An 18,682-nucleotide genomic window follows, 5' to 3' on the forward strand; every position below is an offset into this window, starting at 1 on the left:
CAGGTTGTTTACAGGGAAAAGGTGAGCTGGGATCAATGTTTATCCATCACACTTTCCAAAATCAGGCCTTGTCTTCTGAAGTTAGTGATGATTCTCTAGTTTAATGATGCTGAGTTTGTCATTCCTTTAAGGTAGAAGGAATAATCATATCATACACATCTAGAAGAATATTTCTCTTTCCGTGACCAGAGTCAAGAGATGATCCATAGCGCTGCTGAAGTAAATGGTCTCAGAATCTAAGTAGTTCTGCCATCATACCTTCCGTGTGTGTTCAGGGTTAAGAGCACCCCACACTCCTGCAGAAGACTCGGGTTCAGTAAAATCTAGGGCCAGCGTGGCCAGCACCCTTTTCTGGCCTCCAAAGGCACTGCACACAGATTGTGCACAGGTCTGCATGCACTAGAATATTCATATACATAAAATAAGTCTCTAAAGGAGACATATTAAGATATGGGTTTGCTTGGTTAGTCATAACTTTGAGTTTTGCCATTTTTTAGGGTATGTGAGGTTATTGGTGTCTACGATGAAGGGAACTTGAGTGTCTTCAACGCATGGACTTACTTATTTATATTAAATAACTTGTCAGAATTCGTAAGTAAATCATCATTCCCCATAGCTGTACTAAGTTAGTTTCTGTGCTGAGTGTTATCAGGTACTTTTCTTGAGAAAAATATTACCTTTTCATTTGTACATGTTACTTGAAACAGCTTTAATGTATATAAAAGTACAGTAATGTGTTCATGAGTGATTTGGTGATGTTTCCCTGTCCGTGGACACCTGTTTGCCCTTGTTACCACATAGCTGTGGGTAAAAGCATTATGTGCTTCTAAATGAGCAGAACATAACACAGTCAGCCTGTTCAGTTAGAGGGAAAGTCTAATTGATGCAAAAGGATAAAGTTTAAATAAAAATGGAAGGATTCACCAGGCGGTGGTGATACAGTCCTTTAATCTTAGCATAAAGGCAAATCTCTGAGTTTGAGACTAGCTGGGTCTACAGAGTGAGTTCCAGGACAGCCAGGGCTACACAAAGAAACCCTGTCTCAAAAAAAAAAAAAAAAAGGGAAGAAGAAGAAAAGAAAAAGAAAGAACTCAATACTCAATTGTCTTTTCTGTATTTAGAATTAAAGGAAAATAAAGACTGAAGATTTTTTGGTTTTTGTTTGTTTTGATTTTTCTCTGTGTAACAGTCATGGCTGTCCTGGAACTTGCTTTGTAGACCAGGCTAGCCTGAAACTCACAGAGATCTGCCTTCCTCCACCTCCCAAGTGCTGGAATTAAAGGCATGCACCACCACTGCCCGCCAAGACTGAAGTTTAAAAAAAAATGGGTGCTGGAGTGTCTTTGGGTGGTGCTTCCCACAGTGTAGTAACTGAAATACAGTGGCCCACACACAGTGTTGGAAGTTTATAATGGTCCTGGGCATGGCAGCGCATGCCTTCAGTCCCAGAAGGTGGGAGGCAGGGGCAGGTGAATCCCAGTGTGAGGCCAGCGTGGTCTACAAAGTGAGTTCCAGGACAGCCAGTGCTACACAGAGAAACCCTGTCTCAAAACACCCAAAACAAACAAAACAATTTTTAATGGAAATAAATGTGGTGTGTCTCCAGAGATTTCCCTCGTGTTTGCCTTCATGACCCATAGTCCTTTTTCTGGAAATGTAGTCTAAAGAAAAGGTCAGAAGTGTTTTTGCCTTCCGGATGAAATACCCATGATAAGAAAGGACTGGAAACGCTCTTCATTGTGGGCATAGTTTGTTCTTCCCATTGGCATTTAGATAGATATTAAAAGTAAAATTTAAGAAAACCACACAAAAATTAGCTACTTTGAGTTGAAAACAATATTGGGGAACAAAATTTTATTTTAGTTCATGACAGATGTTAGAAAATTGGGTTGTGACTGGTGGAATATGGAGTGTTTGCCTAGCATACATAGCCCTGGGTATGATCCCAGCCTAAGAGGGTAACAGTTCATATGTACAGAGAAATGGCTCGGTGCTGAGAGTCAGTTTATTTTGGTTTCTGTTGTTGCTGTTGCTTTTGAGTTTTTGAGACAGGGTTTCTCCATAGTTTTGGAGCCTGTCATAAAATTTGGTCTGTAGACCAGGCTGGCCTCGAGCTCACCGAGGTCTGCCTGCCTCTGCCTCCTGAATGCTGGTATTAAAGGTGTGTGCCACCACCGTGAGGCCTTCAATTTCTTTTATTGTTTTTTTTTTTTTCCAGTACTAGAGCTAGAACTCAGGGCCTGTGAGTGTAGAACACGCACCTTGCTGGGCCCTGACTCCACTGCAAGGATCTGAAGAAGGATCCTTACTGCTTTCCTGCCCTGGAATAGTTTAAATGAGCATAAAGTGTCTTATCATTTTAATGGGGAAAGTACGCTTTCAGAGATGCTTCTTGCTGTTGAAGTCCTGGTTGGTTTTTAGAACTGACTCTAACTTCATGAACATGTATTCTAAAAAGTCAGGCCAGCTGGACTAACAGACTGCTCTCAAGGAAATTTGTATGATGTAGATTTCATGGTCACAATTTTATTGAAACTGTACTTACTTAATGTTTTGATTTATAAACCGTGTATGTATGTGTGTTGTGTAAATGTTACACAAGAGACTAGCTAATAATAATAATAATAATTGAGTTTTTATAAAAATTGACAGTAACTTGTGTTTAAAAGCTTAACAGGTATGTTTCCCATCTCTTTTGACTGAAAAAAATCTTCTGCTCATGTCATTTGTTTATTGCTTGAGTTACAGTATGTGAATACTTAGAAACACGTTCAGAAAAATTTTACATATGTCTTGAGAAATTTCATATGTATATCTCTACAGTAACATAGTAAAAGCACTAAAACATTGACTAATCAGCCTCAAGTTCCACCTGGAATGTTCCTGTAGAGCAGGCTCTGGTTTCAGCTTTAAGAGTCAGTCCCTGTCTTCCTACTGCAGAATGATGAATGTTGCTTTTGTTTCTAGTTTGCCTTGTACTGCCTCTGGCTGTTTTATGAAATGCTGAAAGAAGAGCTCAGAGGTCTAAAACCTGTTGGCAAGTTTATTTGCATCAAACTGGTAGTCTGGCTCTCATTCTTGTAAGTATTGCGTGCTCTTAAATATTCTTTCTTTCTTTATAAATGCCAATAAAACTGTTGTTTAAGGGAGTTTTTTAGAGTAATGTGAAGACAGTGCCAGACTCAGTGGTCCCAGCCCTTGGGAAACTGAGGGAGGACCACCCGTTCAAGGCCAGTCTGAACTAGGCAGACGTCCTTGGGCTGGAGAGAGAGAGGCTCAGCAGTTAGAGTTTGCACATATCCAGAGGACCAAAGTTTGTCCCCAGCAGCCATGTATGGCGACTCACAACCTCATGTCACCCTAGTTCAAAGGACCTGAAGCCCTCTTCTGACCTCTGTGACACATGCACATACTTGCACAGTCTCAGTCTCTCTCTCTCTCTCTCACACACACACACACACATACACATACACACACACACACTCACACACACAGACACACACACAGACACACTTGCGCGCACGCACAATACAATGTTTTTTAAACCCATCCGTTTAGCTTTTGTAAGATTTACAAAATCAGGGCTGCAAAAATGGCTCAGCAGATAAGAGCCCTTGTTATTCTTTTGGAGGATCTGGGTTGAGTTCCCAACACCAACAAAGTTAGTGGTCACAACCCTCTGCAGTTTCAGATCCAGGTGATTCTAATGCCCTCTTCTGGTATCTACAGATACTCTACTTGTATATACACATGCAGGCAAAACTCACACAAAACTAAATATTAAAAAATAGTTTTTAAAAGTATTTTTAAAACCCAATCTTAGTCCTGTGTGGTGGTATATACCTGTAGTCCCAACACTCAGGGTAAACCAAGAGAATCTCATTGCGTTTGATGACAGCCTGCTCTCTATAGCAAGTTGTAGATTAGCCTATGCCACCGTGTGTGATCTTGTATCTAAACAATCAAAGAAGTAGTCAGACGGCCACTATGACATTTAAAAGATGAAGATAATTTGAGATAGCCTAACTATCTTGATACCATCATTAAAATTATAGTTCTGCTGGGTGTGGTAGTGTACCCTTTAATCCCAGCACTCCCCGGGGAGTCAGAAGCAGGTGGTTCTCTATGAGTTGAAGGCTAGCAGGGTCTACATAGCAAGTGTGAGGCCAGTCAGAGGTACATAGTGTGACCCTGTCTCAAAATGAATAAAATAAACTGTTTAAAATTATGATTGTCATGAATAAAACAGTATCAGTTTAGGAGAAGACATTTAATGGCATGAGGAAATGTTTATCAGTGTGTGTCCTTTAAGATACAAGGTAGGGATGGAGATACAGTTGAGTGTCCGCATAGTGTAGACAAGGCCCTACTGTCTGTCCTTGGTGTCACAAAGCAAGCAAACAAACCTAGACATGGTGTTAGATTAGTAATAGGCTAGGTAATAAGAGTTACATAGACAAATCTATCCAGTTTAGCAGTTCAGTAACGGGAAAAGAGAAAAAACATTCATGGAATTGCACTGCCAGAGCAATGATTAGCATCTGAGGGCACACATCATGTGCAGTCTTCTACAGACGTAATTTATGCTAGAAAAACTTCTAGAACTCAACAGCATTCTAATTCAGATAACCCATAAGCTGGCAGGATAGCTCAGCAGGGAAAGGCCCTTGCTGTACACACCAAAGAATTGAGATTGATCCCCAGCACCCTTGTAAAAGCAGAAGTAGAGAACACAGCTGCCCTCAGAGACCCTGCCACACTCACTGATTATAAAGGGAGGGGGAATAAGACAGACTAGTAGAGCCGTGGCATGGGTCAGCAGGAAGAGAGGCTTGCCTTTGCCAAGCCTGACGAGGGGAGTTCCACCCAAGAGCCCACGGTAGAGGGAAAGAAATGGGACCAGCGGGTTGTCCTCCGATCTCACATACACAGACGAAAATAAATAGTCATTTTTTTGATCCTAGTAATTATCCAGGTGTGATGGCACGTGCCTTTAGTCTCAGCACTTGGGAGGCAGAGGTAGCCAGATCTCATGTTCAAGGCCAAGGCCAGGTTGGTCAACATAGCAAGTTCTAGAACAACCAGGGTTGCATAGAAAGACCCTGTATCTAAATAAATAAAATAATAAAATAAAGTCCTAGTAGGCACATGTAAACACACTGTTAGAATTCAGAATCTAATTATTTGTACCTGGTTTCAAAACAACAACAAAAAAGATATGTAAATCAAATTCTGAAGTTCTGAGAATACTTAATGAAATTCATCTTATAAAGCTGATACATTTGTAAGGCAAGGTGCATATAATTTAATGTAAACACTGTTTGGGAGTATGTCCTGAAGGCAGGATAGTTTGGAGTCCTAGGATACACTGAGGCCTTAACTGTTTGTGGTTGTGTAATTTAATCTTTTTGTGTATATGTTATGTATGTGTTTATTGTGAGTGGGAACATGCCCATGTCATGTGTGCATGTGGAGATGAGGAGCTTTGGGTGTCCTTGTCTTGCATTGAGGTGAGGGTCTCTTAATTGTTCACTGTACACACACAAGGCTTGCTGGCCTGCGGCTTCCCCGAACTGTGTTCCACCTCTCAGCTCCCCTCAGGAACGCTGGTTTACGTGTGTGTGCTACATGCCCGCCTTACCTGGGTTCTGTGCTTCTCACTTAGGACCTTCCTCACTCTTGTACAACAAGCACTTCGCCTACCGAGCCACCTCCCTAGCCCCTAATTGCATAAAACAGCTGGTCATTTTATGATTTAGATTTGACATTTACCTCTTCTTGACATCCAGGCAAGCAGCAATTATAACTGTGTTGCTAAAAGTTGGAATAATTTCAGAGACACTTACGAAGGAATGGCAAAGTCCTGAAGCTACGGCCATAGGCCTGCAAGTAAGTAGAACTGTCTCTAAACTCAGTGGGGTGTTACTGTTTAAGCTATTTAATGCAGTGATGCCCAGAACCTGCCAATGTGCAAACAGTGGGCAAGACTGCTAGCTTACTCTGTAGTGAGAAGCGAGAACCCGAGAGAAACGGCCCATAGGGACTGATGGGTACTGATTGTATTCCTGGTCCGCTTATGTCTGCATGGTTCCTTTCAGCGCTTGGGTAATGCATTGAGAAATTCTTGAGTGAGGGAAAGCAAAAGAGATGCAAACTTTGCTTGTCATGTTATGAAGTGGGGAAAAATGTTGAAAAGGAATATAATCAGGATTCTGTTTCAAAATTATTGACACTCTAACTTGGAAAAGTTAGCAATTTGAAAAATTAGATCGAAGCCCAAAGATGTCTGATATTTGTGTGACTCTTGTAGGATTTCATCACCAGTGTTGAGATGCTTTTTGCGGCATTTGGAAACCATTATTTTTTTTCATATAAGCCTTATATAAAAGAAGGAGAGGAAGGCTCATGCTTTGACTCCTTCCTAGCAATGTTTGATGTGTCTGATGTCAAGCATAATATTACCGAGGATATGAGATATTTCGGTAAGTAACAGCTGTTTAACTTCTGTTAGTGTAAGTGTGTATATTGGGAAGCTAGGTTTGTGTGTTGTGCACATAGGGGCAGAGATGAAGCTCAGTTGTGGTCCCTCGGGATGTTCAGCTTGGGTTTTGGAACAGGGTCTCTCGCTGTCCTGGGGCTCACAGATTCAGCTAGGATGGCTGACCAGAGAGCCCCAGGGATCCTATCTCTGCCTTGCTAGCATGGGGACTACAAACATGCCCAGCTTTGTACCCGTGCTGAGGATCAAACTCAGGTCCTCATGCTTGTGTGGCATCCTGACCCAAATCCGTAAGATAAGGTCATTTACTCTAGTAATTTAAGAAATGAGAAAATATGGAAAGCAGTGCCATGATACAGGCTCTTCAGATTTGGGGAAGACAAAGGGGGGAAGGGAGTGGTTACAGAATTATGTTTACAGCAGTAAAAATAACTTTTGGCTATTAATTTTATATTGTCTTATAGGGAGAACTATGCGAGGTTGTCCCAAAAAAGATGTTGTCCTGAAAACCCAGAGCATACTGATCACACAAGTTGGCTTACCTCATCACCACACAATGAAGGTTCTCCAGGCTCAAAGACATCCTTTCCCCAGGGCGAGTATAGGGGCTTTGGACACGAATACTCCCCAGAATGCAGCTGTTGCATTCCATCTGGGTGAACATGTCAGGATTGACATCCCAGAAGAGAAGGGCCCTCCTGACGGTTCAGGCAAATATCCAGACATTAAAAAACAGCGTCTTCACAGGACATGCTCTGGGTCCGCAGATACACATCTGCCAGGTTGTTTACAGGGAAAAGGTGAGCTGGGATCAATGTTTATCCATCACACTTTCCAAAATCAGGCCTTGTCTTCTGAAGTTAGTGATGATTCTCTAGTTTAATGATGCTGAGTTTGTCATTCCTTTAAGGTAGAAGGAATAATCATATCATACACATCTAGAAGAATGTTTCTCTTTCCGTGACCAGAGTCAAGAGATGATCCATAGCGCTGCTGAAGTAAATGGTCTCAGAATCTAAGTAGTTCTGCCATCATACCTTCCGTGTGTGTTCAGGGTTAAGAGCACCCCACACTCCTGCAGAAGACTCGGGTTCAGTAAAATCTAGGGCCAGCGTGGCCAGCACCCTTTTCTGGCCTCCAAAGGCACTGCACACAGATTGTGCACAGGTCTGCATGCACTAGAATATTCATATACATAAAATAAGTCTCTAAAGGAGACATATTAAGATATGGGTTTGCTTGGTTAGTCATAACTTTGAGTTTTGCCATTTTTTAGGGTATGTGAGGTTATTGGTGTCTACGATGAAGGGAACTTGAGTGTCTTCAACGCATGGACTTACTTATTTATATTAAATAACTTGTCAGAATTCGTAAGTAAATCATCATTCCCCATAGCTGTACTAAGTTAGTTTCTGTGCTGAGTGTTATCAGGTACTTTTCTTGAGAAAAATATTACCTTTTCATTTGTACATGTTACTTGAAACAGCTTTAATGTATATAAAAGTACAGTAATGTGTTCATGAGTGATTTGGTGATGTTTCCCTGTCCGTGGACACCTGTTTGCCCTTGTTACCACCTAGCTGTGGGTAAAAGCATTGTGTGCTTCTAAATGAGCAGAACATAACACAGTCAGCCTGTTCAGTTAGAGGGAAAGTCTAATTGATGCAAAAGGATAAAGTTTAAATAAAAATGGAAGGATTCACCAGGCGGTGGTGATACAGTCCTTTAATCTTAGCATAAAGGCAAATCTCTGAGTTTGAGACTAGCTGGGTCTACAGAGTGAGTTCCAGGACAGCCAGGGCTACACAAAGAAACCCTGTCTCAAAAAAAAAAAAAAAGGGAAGAAGAAGAAAAGAAAAAGAAAGAACTCAATACTCAATTGTCTTTTCTGTATTTAGAATTAAAGGAAAATAAAGACTGAAGATTTTTTGGTTTTTGTTTGTTTTGATTTTTCTCTGTGTAACAGTCATGGCTGTCCTGGAACTTGCTTTGTAGACCAGGCTAGCCTGAAACTCACAGAGATCTGCCTTCCTCCACCTCCCAAGTGCTGGAATTAAAGGCATGCACCACCACTGCCCGCCAAGACTGAAGTTTAAAAAAAAATGGGTGCTGGAGTGTCTTTGGGTGGTGCTTCCCACAGTGTAGTAACTGAAATACAGTGGCCCACACACAGTGTTGGAAGTTTATAATGGTCCTGGGCATGGCAGCGCATGCCTTCAGTCCCAGAAGGTGGGAGGCAGGGGCAGGTGAATCCCAGTGTGAGGCCAGCGTGGTCTACAAAGTGAGTTCCAGGACAGCCAGTGCTACACAGAGAAACCCTGTCTCAAAACACCCAAAACAAACAAAACAATTTTTAATGGAAATAAATGTGGTGTGTCTCCAGAGATTTCCCTCGTGTTTGCCTTCATGACCCATAGTCCTTTTTCTGGAAATGTAGTCTAAAGAAAAGGTCAGAAGTGTTTTTGCCTTCCGGATGAAATACCCATGATAAGAAAGGACTGGAAACGCTCTTCATTGTGGGCATAGTTTGTTCTTCCCATTGGCATTTAGATAGATATTAAAAGTAAAATTTAAGAAAACCACACAAAAATTAGCTACTTTGAGTTGAAAACAATATTGGGGAACAAAATTTTATTTTAGTTCATGACAGATGTTAGAAAATTGGGTTGTGACTGGTGGAATATGGAGTGTTTGCCTAGCATACATAGCCCTGGGTATGATCCCAGCCTAAGAGGGTAACAGTTCATATGTACAGAGAAATGGCTCGGTGCTGAGAGTCAGTTTATTTTGGTTTCTGTTGTTGCTGTTGCTTTTGAGTTTTTGAGACAGGGTTTCTCCATAGTTTTGGAGCCTGTCATAAAATTTGGTCTGTAGACCAGGCTGGCCTCGAGCTCACCGAGGTCTGCCTGCCTCTGCCTCCTGAATGCTGGTATTAAAGGTGTGTGCCACCACCGTGAGGCCTTCAATTTCTTTTATTGTTTTTTTTTTTTTCCAGTACTAGAGCTAGAACTCAGGGCCTGTGAGTGTAGAACACGCACCTTGCTGGGCCCTGACTCCACTGCAAGGATCTGAAGAAGGATCCTTACTGCTTTCCTGCCCTGGAGTAGTTTAAATGAGCATAAAGTGTCTTATCATTTTAATGGGGAAAGTAAGCTTTCAGAGATGCTTCTTGCTGTTGAAGTCCTGGTTGGTTTTTAGAACTGACTCTGACGTCATGAACATGTATTCTAAAAAGTCAGGCCAGCTGGACTAACAGACTGCTCTCAAGGAAATTTGTATGATGTAGATTTCATGGTCACAATTTTATTGAAACTGTACTTATTTAATGTTTTGATTTATAAACCGTGTATGTATGTGTGTTGTGTAAATGTTACACAAGAGACTAGCTAATAATAATAATAATAATTGAGTTTTTATAAAAATTGACAGTAACTTGTGTTTAAAAGCTTAACAGGTATGTTTCCCATCTCTTTTGACTGAAAAAAATCTTCTGTTCATGTCATTTGTTTATTGCTTGAGTTACAGTATGTGAATACTTAGAAACACGTTCAGAAAAATTTTACATATGTCTTGAGAAATTTCATATGTATATCTCTACAGTAACATAGTAAAAGCACTAAAACATTGACTAATCAGCCTCAAGTTCCACCTGGAATGTTCCTGTAGAGCAGGCTCTGGTTTCAGCTTTAAGAGTCAGTCCCTGTCTTCCTACTGCAGAATGATGAATGTTGCTTTTGTTTCTAGTTTGCCTTGTACTGCCTCTGGCTGTTTTATGAAATGCTGAAAGAAGAGCTCAGAGGTCTAAAACCTGTTGGCAAGTTTATTTGCATCAAACTGGTAGTCTGGCTCTCATTCTTGTAAGTATTGCGTGCTCTTAAATATTCTTTCTTTCTTTATAAATGCCAATAAAACTGTTGTTTAAGGGAGTTTTTTAGAGTAATGTGAAGACAGTGCCAGACTCAGTGGTCCCAGCCCTTGGGAAACTGAGGGAGGACCACCCGTTCAAGGCCAGTCTGAACTAGGCAGACGTCCTTGGGCTGGGGAGAGAGAGGCTCAGCAGTTAGAGTTTGCACATATCCAGAGGACCAAAGTTTGTCCCCAGCAGCCATGTATGGTGACTCACAACCTCATGTCACCCTAGTTCAAAGGACCTGAAGCCCTCTTCTGACCTCTGTGACACATGCACATACTTGCACAGTCTCAGTCTCTCTCTCTCTCTCACAAACACACACACATACACATACACACACACACACTCACACACACAGACACACACACAGACACACTTGCGCGCACGCACAATACAATGTTTTTTAAACCCATCCGTTTAGCTTTTGTAAGATTTACAAAATCAGGGCTGCAAAAATGGCTCAGCAGATAAGAGCCCTTGTTATTCTTTTGGAGGATCTGGGTTGAGTTCCAACACCAACAAAGTTAGTGGTCACAACCCTCTGCAGTTTCAGATCCAGGTGATTCTAATGCCCTCTTCTGGTATCTACAGATACTCTACTTGTATATACACATGCAGGCAAAACTCACACAAAACTAAATATTAAAAAATAGTTTTTAAAAGTATTTTTAAAACCCAATCTTAGTCCTGTGTGGTGGTATATACCTGTAGTCCCAACACTCAGGGTAAACCAAGAGAATCTCATTGCGTTTGATGACAGCCTGCTCTCTATAGCAAGTTGTAGATTAGCCTATGCCACCGTGTGTGATCTTGTATCTAAACAATCAAAGAAGTAGTCAGACGGCCACTATGACATTTAAAAGATGAAGATAATTTGAGATAGCCTAACTATCTTGATACCATCATTAAAATTATAGTTCTGCTGGGTGTGGTAGTGTACCCTTTAATCCCAGCACTCCCCGGGGAGGCAGAAGCAGGTGGTTCTCTATGAGTTGAAGGCTAGCAGGGTCTACATAGCAAGTGTGAGGCCAGTCAGAGGTACATAGTGTGACCCTGTCTCAAAATGAATAAAATAAACTGTTTAAAATTATGATTGTCATGAATAAAACAGTATCAGTTTAGGAGAAGACATTTAATGGCATGAGGAAATGTTTATCAGTGTGTGTCCTTTAAGATACAAGGTAGGGATGGAGATACAGTTGAGTGTCCGCATAGTGTAGACAAGGCCCTACTGTCTGTCCTTGGTGTCACAAAGCAAACAAACAAACCTAGACGTGGTGTTAGATTAGTAATAGGCTAGGTAATAAGAGTTATATAGACAAATCTATCCAGTTTAGCAGTTCAGTAACGGGAAAAGAGAAAAAACATTCATGGAATTGCACTGCCAGAGCAATGATTAGCATCTGAGGGCACACATCATGTGCAGTCTTCTACAGACGTAATTTATGCTAGAAAAACTTCTAGAACTCAACAGTATTCTAATTCAGATAACCCATAAGCTGGCAGGATAGCTCAGCAGGGAAAGGCCCTTGCTGTACACACCAAAGAATTGAGATTGATCCCCAGCACCCTTGTAAAAGCAGAAGTAGAGAACACAGCTGCCCTCAGAGACCCTGCCACACTCACTGATTATAAAGGGAGGGGGAATAAGACAGACTAGTAGAGCCGTGGCATGGGTCAGCAGGAAGAGAGGCTTGCCTTTGCCAAGCCTGACGAGGGGAGTTCCACCCAAGAGCCCACGGTAGAGGGAAAGAAATGGGACCAGCGGGTTGTCCTCTGATCTCACATACACAGACGAAAATAAATAGTCATTTTTTTGATCCTAGTAATTATCCAGGTGTGATGGCACGTGCCTTTAGTCTCAGCACTTGGGAGGCAGAGGTAGCCAGATCTCATGTTCAAGGCCAAGGCCAGGTTGGTCAACATAGCAAGTTCTAGAACAACCAGGGTTGCATAGAAAGACCCTGTATCTAAATAAATAAAATAATAAAATAAAGTCCTAGTAGGCACATGTAAACACACTGTTAGAATTCAGAATCTAATTATTTGTACCTGGTTTCAAAACAACAACAAAAAAGATATGTAAATCAAATTCTGAAGTTCTGAGAACACTTAATGAAATTCATCTTATAAAGCTGATACATTTGTAAGGCAAGGTGCATATAATTTAATGTAAACACTGTTTGGGAGTATGTCCTGAAGGCAGGATAGTTTGGAGTCCTAGGATACACTGAGGCCTTAACTGTTTGTGGTTGTGTAATTTAATCTTTTTGTGTATATGTTATGTATGTGTTTATTGTGAGTGGGAACATGCCCATGTCATGTGTGCATGTGGAGATGAGGAGCTTTGGGTGTCCTTGTCTTGCATTGAGGTGAGGGTCTCTTAATTGTTCACTGTACACACACAAGGCTTGCTGGCCTGCGGCTTCCCCGAACTGTGTTCCACCTCTCAGCTCCCCTCAGGAACGCTGGTTTACGTGTGTGTGCTACATGCCCGCCTTACCTGGGTTCTGTGCTTCTCACTTAGGACCTTCCTCACTCTTGTACAACAAGCACTTCGCCTACCGAGCCACCTCCCTAGCCCCTAATTGCATAAAACAGCTGGTCATTTTATGATTTAGATTTGACATTTACCTCTTCTTGACATCCAGGCAAGCAGCAATTATAACTGTGTTGCTAAAAGTTGGAATAATTTCAGAGACACTTACGAAGGAATGGCAAAGTCCTGAAGCTACGGCCATAGGCCTGCAAGTAAGTAGAACTGTCTCTAAACTCAGTGGGGTGTTACTGTTTAAGCTATTTAATGCAGTGATGCCCAGAACCTGCCAATGTGCAAACAGTGGGCAAGACTGCTAGCTTACTCTGTAGTGAGAAGCGAGAACCCGAGAGAAACGGCCCATAGGGACTGATGGGTACTGATTGTATTCCTGGTCCGCTTATGTCTGCATGGTTCCTTTCAGTGCTTGGGTAATGCATTGAGAAATTCTTGAGTGAGGGAAAGCAAAAGAGATGCAAACTTTGCTTGTCATGTTATGAAGTGGGGAAAAATGTTGAAAAGGAATATAATCAGGATTCTGTTTCAAAATTATTGACACTCTAACTTGGAAAAGTTAGCAATTTGAAAAATTAGATCGAAGCCCAAAGATGTCTGATATTTGTGTGACTCTTGTAGGATTTCATCACCAGTGTTGAGATGCTTTTTGCGGCATTTGGAAACCATTATTTTTTTTCATATAAGCCTTATATAAAAGAAGGAGAGGAAGGCTCATGCTTTGACTCCTTCCTAGCAATGTTTGATGTGTCTGATGTCAAGCATAATATTACCGAGGAAATGAGATATTTCGGTAAGTAACAGCTGTTTAACTTCTGTTAGTGTAAGTGTGTATATTGGGAAGCTAGGTTTGTGTGTTGTGCACATAGGGGCAGAGATGAAGCTCAGTTGTGGTCCCTCGGGATGTTCAGCTTGGGTTTTGGAACAGGGTCTCTCGCTGTCCTGGGGCTCACAGATTCAGCTAGGATGGCTGACCAGAGAGCCCCAGGGATCCTATCTCTGCCTTGCTAGCATGGGGACTACAAACATGCCCAGCTTTGTACCCGTGCTGAGGATCAAACTCAGGTCCTCATGCTTGTGTGGCATCCTGACCCAAATCCGTAAGATAAGGTCATTTACTCTAGTAATTTAAGAAATGAGAAAATATGGAAAGCAGTGCCATGATACAGGCTCTTCAGATTTGGGGAAGACAAAGGGGGGAAGGGAGTGGTTACAGAATTATGTTTACAGCAGTAAAAATAACTTTTGGCTATTAATTTTATATTGTCTTATAGGGAGAACTATGCGAGGTTGTCCCAAAAAAGATGTTGTCCTGAAAACCCAGAGCATACTGATCACACAAGTTGGCTTACCTCATCACCACACAATGAAGGTTCTCCAGGCTCAAAGACATCCTTTCCCCAGGGCGAGTATAGGGGCTTTGGACACGAATACTCCCCAGAATGCAGCTGTTGCATTCCATCTGGGTGAACATGTCAGGATTGACATCCCAGAAGAGAAGGGCCCTCCTGACGGTTCAGGCAAATATCCAGACATTAAAAAACAGCGTCTTCACAGGACATGCTCTGGGTCCGCAGATACACATCTGCCAGGTTGTTTACAGGGAAAAGGTGAGCTGGGATCAATGTTTATCCATCACACTTTCCAAAATCAGGCCTTGTCTTCTGAAGTTAGTGATGATTCTCTAGTTTAATGATGCTGAGTTTGTCATTCCTTTAAGGTAGAAGGAATAATCATATCATACACATCTAGAAGAATGTTTCTCTTTCCGTGACCAGAGTCAAGAGATGATCCATAGCGCTGCTGAAGTAAATGGTCTCAGAATCTAAGTAGTTCTGCCATCATACCTTCCGTGTGTGTTCAGGGTTAAGAGCACCCCACACTCCTGCAGAAGACTCGGGTTCAGTAAAATCTAGGGCCAGCGTGGCCAGCACCCTTTTCTGGCCTCCAAAGGCACTGCACACAGATTGTGCACAGGTCTGCATGCACTAGAATATTCATATACATAAAATAAGTCTCTAAAGGAGACATATTAAGATATGGGTTTGCTTGGTTAGTCATAACTTTGAGTTTTGCCATTTTTTAGGGTATGTGAGGTTATTGGTGTCTACGATGAAGGGAACTTGAGTGTCTTCAACGCATGGACTTACTTATTTATATTAAATAACTTGTCAGAATTCGTAAGTAAATCATCATTCCCCATAGCTGTACTAAGTTAGTTTCTGTGCTGAGTGTTATCAGGTACTTTTCTTGAGAAAAATATTACCTTTTCATTTGTACATGTTACTTGAAACAGCTTTAATGTATATAAAAGTACAGTAATGTGTTCATGAGTGATTTGGTGATGTTTCCCTGTCCGTGGACACCTGTTTGCCCTTGTTACCACCTAGCTGTGGGTAAAAGCATTGTGTGCTTCTAAATGAGCAGAACATAACACAGTCAGCCTGTTCAGTTAGAGGGAAAGTCTAATTGATGCAAAAGGATAAAGTTTAAATAAAAATGGAAGGATTCACCAGGCGGTGGTGATACAGTCCTTTAATCTTAGCATAAAGGCAAATCTCTGAGTTTGAGACTAGCTGGGTCTACAGAGTGAGTTCCAGGACAGCCAGGGCTACACAAAGAAACCCTGTCTCAAAAAAAAAAAAAAAAAGGAAGAAGAAAAAAGAAAAAGAAAGAACTCAATACTCAATTGTCTTTTCTGTATTTAGAATTAAAGGAAAATAAAGGCCTCCCTGCTGAGTTACTACAGTGGCCTCATGAACTCCGTGGGTGTGGTCACACTCCTTGTCTGGCTCTTTGAGGTGAGCATTACTGCCGGACTCAGCTACCTGCACATGGCGCTGGAAAGTGTGTCCAACCCCGAGGACCCCGAGTGCGAGAGTGAAGGCTGGCTGCTGGAGAAAAGTGTGCCTGAGACCTGGAATGCCTTTTTGGAGAGCTTTAAGAAGCTGGGCAAGAGCAATCAGGTGGAGGTCGAAGGCGCAGAGGCAGGCCAGGCCCCTGAGGCTGGCTGATGGCTTGGGATCTCTCCCCTCCTCAACACTTATTGGACTCCAGAAAATGTGGATACCCCCTTGTCCAGCTGAAAGCCCGAATTTCCCAAGAAAGCCGGGTACCTACTGACTCTCCTTGACAGTGGGCTTTGAAGCTCAGGGTCCTTAGGGCATGCGACAAACATTTGTGAAATGACTGCGTTTACATGTGTGTGAGTGAACCCTTCACCATAGACGTGCAGTCTCACGGGCCGGCCGGCCCAGGATTCATCTCCGCCCTGTGAATCCAGCTCTCCCACAGGTGACTGGCCACACCAAGGCCCCTGCCCTGGTAATGCCGGCCTCTTCTCAGTTCCAAGTTCTGCATCCGAATCATCAATCACTTGATACATAAACACAAGGGTGAAAAAAAAAGACTGGAGAAATGGCTCAGTGGTTAAGAGTGTTATCAGTGTTCTTCCAAAGGTCCTGAGTTCAATTCCCAGCAACCACATTGTGGCTTACAACCATCTGTAAAGAGGTCTGGCGCCCTCTTCTGGCCTTCAGGCATACCGACAGAATATTGTATACATAATAAAATAAATAAATAAATATTTTTAAAAAAAAGGAAAATTAAGACTGAAGATTTTTTTGGTTTTTGTTTGTTTTGATTTTTCTCTGTGTAACAGTCATGGCTGTCCTGGAACTTGCTTTGTAGACCAGGCTAGCCTGAAACTCACAGAGATCTGCCTTCCTCCACCTCCCAAGTGCTGGAATTAAAGGCATGCACCACCACTGCCCGCCAAGACTGAAGTTTAAAAAAAAATGGGTGCTGGAGTGTCTTTGGGTGGTGCTTCCCACAGTGTAGTAACTGAAATACAGTGGCCCACACACAGTGTTGGAAGTTTATAATGGTCCTGGGCATGGCAGCGCATGCCTTCAGTCCCAGAAGGTGGGAGGCAGGGGCAGGTGAATCCCAGTGTGAGGCCAGCGTGGTCTACAAAGTGAGTTCCAGGACAGCCAGTGCTACACAGAGAAACCCTGTCTCAAAACACCCAAAACAAACAAAACAATTTTTAATGGAAATAAATGTGGTGTGTCTCCAGAGATTTCCCTCGTGTTTGCCTTCATGACCCATAGTCCTTTTTCTGGAAATGTAGTCTAAAGAAAAGGTCAGAAGTGTTTTTGCCTTCCGGATGAAATACCCATGATAAGAAAGGACTGGAAACGCTCTTCATTGTGGGCATAGTTTGTTCTTCCCATTGGCATTTAGATAGATATTAAAAGTAAAATTTAAGAAAACCACACAAAAATTAGCTACTTTGAGTTGAAAACAATATTGGGGAACAAAATTTTATTTTAGTTCATGACAGATGTTAGAAAATTGGGTTGTCACCAGGCGGCCCTGTTTAGGTACTGAGGAGTTCCATCTGGACGGGTGAGTGTGTGCTTTCCAGGGGCGGACTGTCCCGGAAGAGATCACAGGCCCCCCTCCCCCAGCTCCTTCTGCAGGGCTGTCTTTCTTACACCCGACCCCCCCTCCCCCAAGAGCCTGCGTTATCTGCTAGGTCCTCTGCTCAGGAACAGTTTTCTGCTCCTACACTAAGGCTACCCACCCAGAGAGGTGAGTGCCTGCCTACTGGGCAGGCCTCAAGGACCCCCCGCCCCCCGAAAGGGAGCACGCGCACCTTCAGCTTTTGCAGCAGGGTGTCCTGTGTTCTACTCGTCCCCTCCCTGCCCCCCAAGTTCTCCCTTTTGTCCGTGGGTCATTGGACTACCAAGAGTCTATGTTTCGGTGCTGAGAAGTTCCATCTGAACTGGACGGTTCCTGCTTCTACACTGAAGAGTTACAACCAGAGAGTCAGTCACAGCAAAGACTGGACCAAGACACCAGGCCTCTCCTGGCTCCATTTGAAGGAAGAGATGGGAAGGCACCAAGGCAAGAATTCCTCCAACAACCTGAAAGGCAACATGACATCACCAGAATCCAGAGATCCCAAAATAAGAAGAATTGTACACCCTACTCTAGAAGAATTAGAAGAAATCGACTCAAAAGTGAATTATATGAAAATAATAGAAGACCTTAAACAGGAGGTGAAAAACTGCCATAAACAATTAGAGATCACAAACAAAAAGGTAGAGGAAATGAATAAAGCGCTCAAAGATACCCAAGAAAACCAAGAGAAACAAAAAAAAAGCAATCAAACAGGTAAGGGAAGTGGTTCAAGACATGAAGAATGACATGGAAGTAATGAAGAAAACGCAAACCGAGGGAAGGATAGAGATGGAAAATCTGTGTAAATGAACAGGAAATACAGAGACAAGTATTACCAACAGATTACAAGAGATAGAAGAAAGAATTTCAGGGGCTGGAGAGATGGCTCAGTGGTTAAGAGCACTGGCTGCTCTTCCAGAGGTTCTGAGTTTAATTCCCAGCAACCACATGGTGGCTCACAACCATCTGTAATGAGATATGGCGCCCTCTTCTGGCATGCAGGTATACATGGAGGCAGAATGTTGTATACATAATAAATAAATCTTTAAAAAAAAAGAAGAAAGAATTTCAGACACTGAAGATACCATAGAGAAAATAAACACACTGATCAAAGAAAACAGCAAAGCCAACAAATTCTCATCACAAAACTCAGGAAATCTGGGACACAATAAAAGGACCAAACCTAAGAATAATTGGGATAGAAGAAGGAGAAGAAGTACAGCTCAACGGTCCAGAAAATATATTTAATAAAATT

The 18,682-nt window shown here is 42.2% G+C and overlaps 2 protein-coding genes across 2 annotated transcripts; both read left to right on the forward strand.

The window, feature by feature from the left end:
- The first annotated feature begins 378 nt into the window (after nt 1-378).
- On the forward strand, nt 379-7,816 carry LOC121455710 (transmembrane protein 184C-like). Its single transcript, XM_041663335.1, has 6 exons — nt 379-591; nt 2,968-3,080; nt 5,790-5,889; nt 6,311-6,482; nt 6,964-7,299; nt 7,776-7,816. The coding sequence occupies exons 2-6, from the start codon at nt 3,001-3,003 to the stop codon at nt 7,814-7,816; spliced, it is 729 nt and encodes a 242-aa protein (XP_041519269.1). The 5' UTR covers nt 379-591; nt 2,968-3,000.
- LOC121455711 (transmembrane protein 184C-like) lies at nt 7,270-15,087 on the forward strand. Its single transcript, XM_041663336.1, has 6 exons — nt 7,270-7,869; nt 10,244-10,356; nt 13,061-13,160; nt 13,582-13,753; nt 14,235-14,570; nt 15,047-15,087. Exons 2-6 carry the CDS (start codon nt 10,277-10,279, stop codon nt 15,085-15,087), a joined length of 729 nt encoding a protein of 242 aa, XP_041519270.1. The 5' UTR covers nt 7,270-7,869; nt 10,244-10,276.
- The last annotated feature ends 3,595 nt before the right edge of the window (nt 15,088-18,682 follow it).

Source organism: Microtus oregoni, unplaced genomic scaffold (genome assembly GCF_018167655.1).
Source record: "Microtus oregoni isolate MIOR12 unplaced genomic scaffold, Mior012 000014F_ref0000157, whole genome shotgun sequence".
NCBI lineage: Eukaryota > Metazoa > Chordata > Mammalia > Rodentia > Cricetidae > Microtus > Microtus oregoni.